This window comes from Macaca mulatta, chromosome X, assembly GCF_049350105.2.
Source record: "Macaca mulatta isolate MMU2019108-1 chromosome X, T2T-MMU8v2.0, whole genome shotgun sequence".
Classification (NCBI taxonomy): domain Eukaryota; kingdom Metazoa; phylum Chordata; class Mammalia; order Primates; family Cercopithecidae; genus Macaca; species Macaca mulatta.
The window spans coordinates 2,318,570-2,331,371 of NC_133426.1; the positions used below are offsets into that span (position 1 = coordinate 2,318,570).

At 45.7% G+C, this 12,802-nt stretch overlaps 1 protein-coding gene across 3 annotated transcripts in view; it reads left to right on the top strand.

Annotated features, from left to right (window-relative positions):
* The window catches only part of CD99 (CD99 molecule (Xg blood group)), a 57,396-nt gene extending 45,011 nt beyond the window's left edge, over positions 1-12,385 (top strand). Inside the window, exons 9-11 of one of the 3 annotated variants that reach the window (XR_013412687.1) lie at positions 4,118-4,136; positions 9,265-9,321; positions 11,851-12,385. Coding sequence is in view for 2 of the 3 variants with exons in the window: in XM_015126881.3 (XP_014982367.1) it covers positions 9,265-9,321; positions 11,851-11,876 (83 nt within the window). In the remaining variant the exon portion in view is untranslated. The remainder of the gene's footprint in view (positions 1-4,117; positions 4,137-9,264; positions 9,322-11,850) is intronic. The other 2 variants (XM_015126881.3, XM_015126882.3) reach the window with 2 other exon arrangements.
* The last annotated feature ends 417 nt before the right edge of the window (positions 12,386-12,802 follow it).

Below are 12,802 nucleotides of genomic sequence, written 5' to 3' on the forward strand. Positions count from 1 at the left end.
TGAGTTGCAAAGGATGTTTATTACCTTGTGCATGCGGTCTTAGGAACTTTTGGGATCTTGTAATGCTATTTCATATTCACATCCTGTATTAGTCTGTTTTCACACTGCTATGAAGAACTGCCTAAGACTGGGTAATTCATGAAGGAAAGAGGTTTCATTGATTCACAGTTCAGCATGGGCGGGGAGGCCTCAGGAAATTTACAATCATGGCAGAAGGGGACGCAATGCACCATCCCATTATCATGAGAACAGCATGGGGGAACCTCCGCCATGATTCACTGACCCCCACCTGGTCTCTCTCTTGACACCTGGGGATTATGGGAATTACAATTCAAGATGAGATTTGGGTGGAGACACAGAGCCTCACCATACCACATCCCAAGACACACAAACTTGGGAAGGCACCCAGGAGGCTTAATAGGCTTGATTTTGTAAAAAATTTGGAAATAGAGTTGGGAAAAGGAAAAACAATATTTTCTCTGCCTTATCCGCGCCCCCACCCCTGAGTCTTGGTCTTGGGTGGGAGCATTATCTTCATTTATTGCAGGAGGTGGGGCAGGCATGAACAATGAAAGCTCTCACTGAGTAGAAACAATTTTCCTAGATTTTTCAAGAACAAAAGCAAATGTGTCCCGGCCTGGTGGCCCACACCTGTAATCCCAGCACTTTGGGAGTCCGAGAAAAGAGGATCACGTGAGCCCAGGAGTTCAAGATCAGCTTGGGCAACATAGCAAAACCTCATCTCTGCAACAAATGTAAAAAATTAGCTGGGCGTGCTTGCATATGCCTGTGGTCCCAACTACTCTGGAGGCTGAGGCATGAGGATTGCTTGAGCCCAGGAATTGGAGGCTGCAGTAAGCCATGATTGCACCACTGCACTCTAGCCTGGACGACAGACAGAGACCCTGTCTCTAGATATAAAAATAAAAATAACTTTTTTTTTTTTTTTTTTGAGACGGAGTCTCTCTGTGTCACCCAGCCTGGAGTGCAATGGCGCGATCTCGGCTCACTGCAGCCTCTGCCTCCCGGGTTCAAGCGACTCTCCTGCCTCAGCCTCCCGAGCACCTGGGACTACAGGCGTGTGCCACCACGCCCAGCTAATTTTTCATATTTTTAGTAGAGACAGGGTTTCACCGTGTTAGCCAGGATGGTCTTGATCTCCTGACCTCATGATCTGCCCGCCTTGGCCTCCCAAAGTGCTGGGATTATAGGCGTGAGCCACTGCGCCCGGCCCCCAAAATAATTTTTTTTAAAAAAGCATCCTTTCTGAAGAATTGGCTCAGGGGAGTCCAAGATTCACTTTATACTACTGAGATGCTAGGGTAATTTTCTTCTAATATTTTCCGTAAGTCTTTTATTCTGATGCCAAATTAACAGAAGGTCCAACTTTCAATTCCTGGTTTGCTTTCTAGTTGTCCAGGGATTGATTTTCTTGGCCTTTTGTAAATGCACAAATCAAAGGACCAAAAAGAAAATAAATAAAGCATAATAAGAGAAGCAAGAGATGGTGAAACCCCATCTTTACTAAAAATACAAAAATTAGCTGTGCCTGGTTGTGGGTGCCTGTAATCCCAGCTACTTGGGAGGCTGAGGCAGTGAATTGCTTGAACCTGGGAGGCGAAGGTTGCCGTGACCCAAGATTGTACCACTGTACTCCAGCCTGGACAACAGAGCGAGACTCTGTCTCAAAAAAAAAGAAAAAGAAAAAAAGAAAACGAAAACAAGGCACTATTCTATAAATGCCAAGACACTGCCTCAAAAGAGGACTTTTCCAACTGCATCCACTCACATCTTGGTTTTTATACCTGAATTATAAAATGAGTTTAATGTTTATCTCAGTGACACAGTTTTATTAGTAGACATGGAATTGTGATGTTGGATCGAGGTATCCGGAAGACAAAAGATGTCAGAGCGCTCAGCCTCTGTGGCAGAATTTTGCTTTATGGGTTTGGTTTCTGGGATGGTGATTTTGAGATCTTGCAATCCCATGGGTTTATGGGGAGCTTGGAGATTTCATAAGAAGGATGTGAGTATAGCATGCCCCGGTCCTTCAAGAAACCATGGGCCAGGCGCAGTGGCTCATGCCGGTAATCCCAGCACTTTGGGAGGCTGAGGCAGGCGGATCACCTGAGGTCAGGAGTTCGAGGCCATCCTGACCAACATGGTGAAACCCTGGCTTTACTAAAAATACAAAAATTAGCCAGGCATGGTGGTGCACACATGTAATCCCAGGTACTTGGGAGACTGAGGCAGGAGAATCGCTTGAACCCGGGAGGCAGAGGTTGCAGTGGGCCAAGATCAAGCCACTGCACTCCAGCCTGGGGACAAGAGCGAGACTTTATCTCCAAAAAAGAAAAGAAAAGAAACCATGCCCAGTTTTGGGGATACCGTTACAGACTCATTTTCCAGGACTGTGTCATTGCATTGAAATTTTCGGTGTTTGTTAAATTTGCATTAAAATTAGTCCCAGGCAAGTGGGTAGACATAGGTGAGTCTTCCGCATCTTTTCAACAAGGAGATGCCGTCATCAAATCCTGTAGCTTGATACAGATTTATCAAGAAGCTTTGCAGTGTTATGTTTTGGGGCTCACGGATTAGAAACTCCTTGTGGAATCAGACAGCTCTGTCGTATGTTGGTGCAAAACTAACTGCAGTTTATGCCATTAAAAGTAATAGCAACATAGCAAGACCTCGTGTCTACAAAAAATGTACAAAAAAAAATCAGCTGAGTGTGGTGGCTCTCAGCCAATCTTTTACCTTTTTTTTTTTTTTTTGTAGAGACACAGTCTTGCTATGTTGCCATTACTTTTAATGGCAAAAACCACAATTACTTTTGCACCAGCCTCCCTTCTTCCCTTCCTACAGATTTGAGTTTGTGGTGCTTGGGCTTCTCCTGGTTTTTGTCCACATGATATGAAGGGGCCTGTTTAAGCTGCTTCTCTCATGCACTCGGGTCTGTGACTTTGCATCTGGGTGTGTTGGCTTCATGGAGGACCTGGCTGAGACCACTAACCGCACGGAGCCCGACCGCTTCTCACGGAGCCCAGCTTCCGTGGTTGGCACGGGGTGTTAAGGACGCTGTCCTTTGGGTGTGGTGGCTGGTCCTAACGCTGTGTTTACTAGGGTCCTGGGCTCACAGTGGGTTTCTTGAGGCTTTGGCAAGATGGGCTATTGGCTCTCCCTGCCTCCTTCTTTCTCTTCTTCTCTGCCTTTCTTCCTTCCCTCCTCCTTTCTTTCCCCCTCCCTCCTTCTTTCCTCTCTTCCTTCCTTGCTTTTCTCTTTCTTCCTTTGCCCTCAATTCTCTTTCTTTTCATTCTTTCTTGAACTCTCCCTCTTTCTTCCTCCCTCCCTCCCTTCCATCCCTCCTTCCCTTCCATCCCTCCTTCTTTTCCTCCTTTTTTCCTTTTTCTCTCTTCCTTTTCTCTATCTCTTCCTTTCTTCCTTCGCTTTTCTTCTTATGTACCTCTTTCTTTTTTTCTCTCTCCCTTCTTTCTTTCCTTCCATCCCTCCCTCCTTCTTTCCTTTTTCTCCCTCCATCCTTCCTTTTTTCTCCCTCCATCCCTTCCTCCTTTCCTTCCTTCCTTTCTTTTTTCTTCTCTCTATTCTTCCTCTCTTCATCCATCTCTCCTTTTCTTACATGCCTCTTTCCTCCTCTCTCCTTCCTTTCCTTCCTTCCCCCCTCCTTTTCTTCCTTCCTTCCCTTCCTCCCTCCCTCATTTCCCTCCTCCCTGCTTCACTTCTTCCTCCCTCCTTTCCTCCCTCTCTCCATACCTTCCCCTTTCCTTTTTTCCAACCTCCTTCCCTCCTTGTTCCTTCCCTCTCTTTCTGCCTTCCTCCCTTCCTTTCCCCCATCCCTCCTTCCTTCCTCCCTCCTGCCCTCCCTGTTCCCTGCCTCCCTCCCTGCCTTCCTCTGTCTCTCCCTTCCTCCACTCCTTAATTTTGGTTTCCGCTTCCCACTCTCACACTTTCAGCTTCTTACCCCGTTACCTCCTTGCTCAGAGCAGCTCTTTCTAACATCTCCCTGCCGCTGGGGGCCCAGCGCACAGCAAAAGCAGACCTAGCACCAGTTTACCTTTTTTATTATTATTTTTTTGTCTCTTTCAACCTTCCATTTCAGATGAGCTGAAGACCTAGGGGTGAGCAGAGAACCCAGCCCAGGCCTGCGGAGCATCCTGACCGTAATCGTTTTATCTGCTAAGAGGCAGCCTTAAAGCAAACCCTTCCATCTGCCACTCCCCTCGCCCCGCTGGCAAATTCCCACCACAATGGGATTCTCACTCACGTGACAGATTCTCTGCCTTCAATTCCATATGCTTTTGCCTTTCTTGATGCACAGAAGCTCATTATAGCAAACCATATTTCTGCACAAGAGCTTCAGAAAATGAAGTACAGATATGTTCTTTTAAACGTAAATGTAACAGGGCAGTGACTTCCATGTTTTAATGAGTTTTGTCCCCAAGTCTATCCCTGCCAAGGGAACAAACTGGGACCCGGGGTGGCCACCCGCTTCCCTGCAGTATCCTAGGTTAAGCTCACTCACGTCCTAAGGATTTGACTTTCCAGGTCATGCATGGATTTTTAAATCTTCAACCTTTTCAGCCCTTGACTTGCATTTCTCACTGCACTTCCTATGAGGCGGTTCTTAACTCTTTCTGTGATCGGTGTTCCAAACAGGTGCACATCTTGGTTCCTAGAAAAACAAAATTCATATGTTGAGGAATCACCCAAACATCTCCTGATCTTCACATTCTAAGGCCTGTTGGGAATTGGTGGGTGGTCAGGTCCCTATTCACATGTCTGAGCGCAGAGCCTCCCCGGGCGTCTTCTTCAGATTCTCCCATATGCCTGAAGCACACAGATTGTGCCTGGATTTTCCTTCCGTTTCCGAAGTCCACCAACTTGTTCTTCAGCGCAATTGATTCTAACTTTTTCTTTCTTTTACTTATTTCTTTTTTTCTTTCTTTCCATTTTTTCTTCTTTTCCTTCTATTTATTTTACTTTTCTTCTTTGTTATATGTTATTTCTTTTTCTTTTTTTACTTTTCTTCTTTTTTCATTTTTCTTTTATTTATTTTTTGAGATGAAGTCTCACTCTGTTGCCCAGGCTGCAGTGCAGTGGTACAGTCGTGGCTCACTGCAACCTCCACCTCCTGGGTTCAAGCGATTCTCCTGCCTCAGCCTCCTGAGTAGCTGGGACTATAGGCACACACCACCACACCCAGCTAATTTTTGTATTTTTAGTAGAGACAGGGTTTCTCCATGTTGGCCAAGCTGGTCTCAAACTTCTGACCTCAGGTGATCTGCCTGCCTCAGCCTCCCAAAGTGCTGGGATTACAGGCATGAGCCACTGTGCCTGGCCCTTTTTCTTTTTTCTTATTCCTTTTACTTTTCTTGTTTCTTGTTTCTTATTTCTTTTTCTTTTTCTCTTATTTCTTTTTCTTATTTGTTTCCCTTTTTGCTTTTTCTTTTTTTATCTTACTTATTTTACTTATTTTTCTTTTACTTTTATTCTCCATTTTTCTTCATTCTTTTCCTCTTATTTCTTTGAATTTTCTGATTTTTTTTTCATATTTTCCTCTTTTTTCATATTCCTTTTGCTTTTTTCTTATTTTACTTTTCTTATTTGCCCTCTTGTGGAAATGAGGCACAGCCTCCCTTATGGTTTAGCGGTAGTTCTAGCTGAGCACAGATGGTTTGATCCTCCTGTGTTGGGGCACTGTATGGTGTGAGGGCACAAAACCCTGACCCACATGGGTCTGGTCACCTCACAGAGGTCACCTTTACAGCCCCCCACTCTTTGAAGGATGTGTCCCAAGGTGTCTCAAGTCTGATGCAATGAAAGCTGCCCCCCAGTGACCACAAGACTGAGTCCAGAATGTCCTGTGTGTTTCCCAAAATGTCTGTCCTAACACCATTTAAAGATTAGCCACTGCTAGACAGTGATCCGCAGGTATATGGTCTCAGGATTGGCCCCAAGTGCATGGTGTGTGTGTGTATAAATATATATTCACAAAGCATAGGGACCCATTAAAGGCATATTACTTTGCTTAATGGTTCTAATAGCTAAAAATGATTTCTAACCTGAAAGAAAAGCACCACGAATTGTTTGAAGTTGACTTGTCAGATGTGGCGTGCTTGGTCTAAGTTTTGACAGGAAGGGCACGTGGGTGGGGGTGTACGGAGCATCTCATGAGACCAGTTCTCCTGAGAGGTCCGTGATATTGGAACTGTTGCCCCAGATGGACTTTGCCCTTGTGAGACTTTATTCTTTTCAATTGACTTTTTCCCTCTTTAAAACTTGCCAGCTTTTATGTAGTGTTTTATAAAATTACAGGAATAAAAAGAATATCTTTTATGCTTTTTAACCAATGAGGGGGGAAGGAGAAATTATTTGTCCTCTGAAATGAATGCACGTTTTCAGTTTCTAGCCAGGACAGTTGGCTGCAAAATGCACCCGTGTTGACAACTTGCCACCAGCAGAGAACAAATCACATTTGTGCTGAACATTTTCAGATCGTTTCGAATGTTCTCCTCTTTGGGGGTTTTTCCTCTCTTTCTTTTTCTTAAGTCATAGAACTTTGGCCTCTTTATGTGGGAGTCATTTAGTGGTTAGGGAAGAATGGATTAAACCATGAGTTCGTGTGGTATAAACTGGCGAGGCTGCCTCTGCTGCTGTTGTTAAAAGTTATGCTGCTAGCTCAGCACGGTGGTTCACACCTGTAATCCCAGCACTTTGGGAGGCTGAGGCGGGCAGATCACGAGGTCAGGAGATTGAGACTATCCTGGCGAACACGGTGAAACCCCGTCTCTACTAAAAATACAAAAAATTAGCCGGGTGTGGTGGCGGGCGCCTGTAGTCCCAGCTACTCGGGAGGCTGAGGCAGGAGAATGGCGTGAACCCTGGAGGCGGAGGTTGCAGTGAGCTGAGATCACGCCACTGCATTCCAACCTGAGTGGCAGAGCGAGACTCTGTCTCAAAAAAAAAAAAAAAAAAAAAAAAAGTTACATTGCTGCACCATACAAACGTGTCCCTTTATGAAGGCATTCGAACCACAGATGGGGCCGTTTTACAAATAGTACGGTCTTTGTGAGTGGGAAACGCATGGCCACAGATTCAATGAGCTGCTTCTGCTGCTTCTCTTTGTGTTGAAAACGTAGGTGTTTCTTCACACCAACACTGGAAAGAAATAAATATATATAGATCTGTGCATCTCTTACGCGTTTCCAATTCTGTTGGCTTATGCTGTGCGTCGGAAAAGAAGCGACACCGACAACATTTGGGGAGATGACCCTGTTTGCATTGTGGCATGTTTGAAACATTTTTTAATAGAAATTTGGGAATAGAGGGCCGGGCGCCATGGCTTAGGCCTGTAGTCCCAGCACTTTGGGAGGCTGAGGCGGGCAGATCACGAGGTCAGGAGATTGAGACCATCCTGGCTAAAACGGTGAAACCCCATCTCTATTAAAAATACAAAAAATTAGCTGGGCATGGTGATGCGTGCCTGTAATCCCAGCTACTCTGGAGGCTGAGGCAGGAGAATCGCTTGAACCCAGGAGGCGGAGGTTGCAATGAGCTGAGATTGCACCACAGCACTCCAGCCTGGGCGACAGAGCGAAACTCTGTCTCAAAAAAGTACTAATAATAATTTAAAAAAAAAGAAATTTGGGAATAGAAACAACACTGGGAAAAATGCTGGAGGAGGAAGAAAACTGGGTACACAAGACCCCTTGGCTCTCTTGTCCTTTGATGGCTGGGGCGGTTCTTAGTGGTCTGAGTCCTCACTTATCTCACTCTGCATTCTCGGGGAGGTAGAAGGCGGGGTAGGAGAGCCGATTCAACCTGAGAAGGATGATCAGTGGGGGGTAGATAAAGGAAGAAAGTCCCCTTTCCCCAGGTACTGAAAAGATGCTAATCTGCTGAGATTCTCTGCATTTATTTTTATTTATTTTAATTTTTATTTTGGGACAGTCTCGCTCTGTCACCCACGCTGGAGTGCAGTGCCATGATCTTGGCTCACTGCAACCTCTGCCTCTTGGGTTCAAGTGATTCTCCTGCCTCAGCCTCCCAAATAGCTGGGACTACAGGTGCACGCCACCACGCCCAGCTAATTTTTGTATTTTTAATAGAGACAGGGTTTCACCATGTTGGCCAGGATGGTTTTGATCTCTTGACCTTGTGATCTGCCCACCTGGGCCTCCCAAAGTGCTGGGATTACAGGTGTGAGCCACTGTGCCCAGCTTCTGCATTTGTTTTTATTTATTTTTATTTTGAGACAGTCTCGCCCTGTCACCCAGGCTGGAGTGCAGTAGTGCGATCTCAGCTCACTGCAACCTCCACCTCCTGGGTTCAAACGATCCTCCTGCGTAAGCCTCCCGAGTAGCTGGGCGTACAGGTGCACGCCACCACACCCAGCTAAATTTTGTATTTTTTAGTAGAGACGGGGTTTCACCATGTTGGCCAGGCTGGTCTCGAACTCCTGACCTCAAGTGATCCACCTGCCTCAGCTTCCCAAAGTGCTGGGATTACAGGCGTGAGCCACCGTGCCCAGCCATCTGCATTTGTTTGATGAGTTTGGGGGCAGTTATTAAGAATCTTATTTTCATAGATGCATGTACTTTTTTTTATATATGTATAGAAAGGGCTTCCATGTGCGTGTTCCTCAGCGTTTAGGGAGAAGAAAGCAACCCTTAAAATAGAGGAAAATAAAGCTGCTTGGATTACCCTGTTGAAGTTTATCTCTGCCTGTGCCATGCATGAAAAAATACTGGCAGCCGGGCGCGATGGCTCATACCTGTAATCCCAGCACTTTGGGAGGCCGAGGCGGATGGATCACAAGGTCAGGAGATCGAGACCATCCTGGCTAACATGGTGAAACCCCATCTCTACTAAAAATACAAAAAATTAGCCGGGTGTGGTGGCGGGTGCCTGTAGTCCCAGCTATTGGGGAGGCTGAGGCAGGAGAATAACGTGAACCCGGGAGGTGGAGCTTGCAGTGAGCGGAGATCGCACCACTGCGCTCCAACCTGGGTGACAGAGCAAGACTCCATCTCATACAAAAAGAAAAAGAAAAAATACTGGCAAAGTCTTCACTTAGTTGAGTGTTAGACTCCATATTCCCAGTGGGTCTTGGGGTTCAGAACTGAGTGCTCTCATCCAAGCAATAGGAGCGTCAACCTCAGGAAAGCCCAAGTATTTTGTGTGTATTTTGAGGAGAGGGTTCTCTGTCGCACTGAGCCTCTCTGTGTGTTTTCTTCTTGTTTTCAGCAGAACAAGGGGAGGTGGACATGGAGAGCCACCGGAACGCCAACGCAGAGCCAGCTGGTAAGAAGGACGGGGAACAGCGGTCCGCACATGTGGCCAGTGTTCCCATTTTATCTTCTCCATGCTCTCCCATCTTGCTATCTTGCTCACATTCTCAAATTTGGTTGCATGGCTTTGAAGGTCTTCCTTTATGTCTCGTTGCTTTTGAGGGATACTTTCAAGAGACAATGAATGTATAAACTTCCTAGGGCCTGGGCCTTCAGAGAAGACCTGTATGTGCCTAAGTCTCTGTTTAACAAAATATTAAGGAAGTTTTCCCAGGAGTTCGAGACTAGCCTGGTCAACATGGTGAAACCCCGTCTCTACTAAAAATACAAAATTAGCTGGGTGTGGTGGTGGGCGCCTGTAATCCCACCTACTTGGGAGACTAAGGCAGAAGAATCACTTGAACCCCAGAGGTAGAGGTTGCAAGTGAACCGAGATCGTGCCACTGCACTCCAGCCTGGATGACACAGTGAGACTGTTTCAAAAAAAAAAGTTCCAAGTGGCACACGATTGTTGCATCATCGGGAAGTCCACAGCTGGCTGGCATGCACTGGGAATTAAAAGTCCTCCTGAAATGTATCTCCTGAAATACAACTTGTCAAGTTTTGCTGTCAACTTTTTTTTGTTGTTAGAGATAGGGTCTCACTTTGTCGCCCAAGCTGGAGTGCAGCGGCACGATCATAGCTTACTGCAGCCTCGACCTCCTGGGCTCAAGGGATCCTCCCACCTCAGCCTCCTGATTGTCTGGAACCACAGGCGTACACCACCATGCCCGACTGATTTGTTTTTTTATTTTGTGGAGACAAGGTCTCACTAGGTTGCGCAGACAGGCTGTCACTATGTTGCCCATCCTGACCTCAAGCAGCCCTCCCACCTCAGCTTCCCAAAGTGCTGGGATTCCAGGCGTGAACGACCGCACCCAGCCTGCTATCACTTTCTACAACTCCTCTCAACCAGGTGGAAAATGGGGTTAAGAAGAGACTATTTAATTCGTGAGAGGCTTCTCAGGGTAAAAGGCATTTTGCCATTAGAAGCACTTTTGAAAATGGCAAGAAAGATTTCTGTGTGTATATATGTGCGTGTGTTTTGTCTTTCATTTGTACATAATTGGAACCTTCTCATTTGCCTGAGAGATGCAACGTTTATTTTTAATAGGAGCTGTCAAATTGAGATGTATTTTTAGTGAAATGATTTAAAGTATTTTAATTTTTTTTCTTTTTGAGATGGAGTCTCTCTGTCGCCAGAGTGCAGTGGTGCGACCTCTGTTCACTGCAGCCCCCGCCTCCCGGGTTGAAGTGAGTCTCCTTCCTCAGCCTCCTGAGTAGCTGGAACCACAGGCACCTACCGTCATGCCCCACTAATTTTCTTTCTATTTTCAGTAGAGACCGGGCTTTCACCATGTTTTCCAGACTGGTGTCGAACTCCTGACCTCAAGTGATCTGCCCACCTTGGCCTCCCAAAGTGCTGGGATTACAGGCATGGGCCACCATGCCTGGCATTCAGTTTTAAAGATAGAGACTTCTAGAAAGTTAGTGTCTCGCCAGATGCGGTGGCTCATGCCTGTAATCCCAACACTTTGGGAGGCTGAGGCGGGCGGATCACCTGAGGTTGGGAGTTCGAGACCAGCCTGACCAATATGGAGAAACCCTGTCTCTACTTTAAAAAAAAAAAAAAAAAAAAAAAAATTAGCCACGCGTGGTGGCACATGCCTGTAATTCCAGCTACTTGGAAGCCTGAGGCAGGAGAATCGCTTGAACCCGGGAGGCGGAGGTTGTGGTGAGCCAAGATCGTGCCATTGCACTCCAGCCTGGGCAACAAGAGCACAACTCTGTCTCAAAAATAATAATAATAATAATAATAAAAGAAAGTTAGTGTCTTGTTGAGTGCTCTTTCGAGTCAGGGAAAGATGTTTAGAACAAGCTATATCTTGAAGAGAAAAGGAAGATTTCTTCTGCCCACTAATGAAGTTGTCTGGCTTCAGTAGCCAGTACATTGGTATATATGTGTGGGGCCCTCATTACCTGAAGGGCTTGGCATTCCAGTGTTTTCTGCCAGCCTGTTTGGAAGAAAAATACCATTGTTCTTAATTCCTTCTTCCAAATCCCAGCTTCTCCCTCCAAAATAATTTTAAGACTGACATGCAGAATAAAGTTTCCAAAACTTAAATGAACGGACCAGAAAATCTCAGCCTGGCATAATTGCAAATCAGTAAAAACTGCACACTCTCATTTAGAAGATTTATTCTTCCATTTGGTAAGTTATAGGCATTTGTTACTGTCTCTGTGACGTCGTTAGTGGAAATTGCCTTCTGCCGTTTTCCTTCTGCTTTTTCTGCAGTACCCTTTTTTTTTTTTGTATGAATGGCATCATTCAATGAAATTGATTGAGTTGATTGAGAGTTAGGGTTTTGCTTTTTCGTGATGAGTTTTGGGCCCATTTTTCTTATGCAGAAATAAAACCACCGGCTCCTGAAAGTTTTAGGAACTATGTCCACGTGAGTGCTCAGGGAACTGGGAATGACTTTCTCTTCTCTCTGTCTCACAGTTCAGCGTACTCTTTTAGAGAAATAGAAGATTGTCGGCAGAAACAGCCCAGGCTTGGCGGCAGGGTTAGAACAGCTGCCTGAGGCTCCTCCCCGAAGGACACTTGCGTGAGAGCAGAGACGGAGGCCTTCTGTTCACGGCGGATTCTTTGTTTTAATCTTGCGATGTGCTTTGCTTGTTGTTGCTGGGCGGATGATGTTTACTAATGATGAAACATCCAAAGGGGGATAGGCACTTGGACCCCCATTCTCCAAGGCCCGTGGGAGAGGGGTTTCCCATGGGATGTGAAAGGCTGGCCATTATTAAGTCCCCGTAACTCAAATGTCAACCCCACCGAGGCACCCCCTGTCCCCCAGAATCTCGGCTGTTTACAAATCACGTGTCCATTGAGCACGTCTGAAACTTCCCTGGTAGCCCTGACTTTTTTTTTTTAATTAAAATAAGGTAAGCCCTTCAATTTGTTTCTTCAATATTTCTTTCATTTGTAGGGATATTTCTTTTTCATGTCAGACTAATAAAAAGAAATTAGAAACCAAGTACTTTTTTTTTTTTTTTTTTTAACTTAAGTGTTTTGCCATGGGTGCATGTTAAAGAAGGCTGTGGTAATTTACAGGATGGGTTCCAAGTTCTTTTTCTGGGGCTTTAAGGCAAATTTTCAGCCTAAGTGTTAGCTCTTTATTTCCAAAATGTCCTTGTTGGGCTCTTTTCCTTTCCTGCGTCCTGCCACATTGGGACGGGTGCTCTTCTGCACCCAGATACTCCCAGCCAGATACTCTTCTCCATCCAGATACTTTGTTTCCAGATACTCTCCCCGCAGCTAGGTACCCTGCCCCGAGTCCAGATACTCCCTGCTTCCAGATACTCCTGTATATTCAGATACTCGTCTGAATCCAGCTACTCCCTACATCCAGATACTCGCCTCCATCCAGATTTTGGTTTATAGCCAGGTGCTT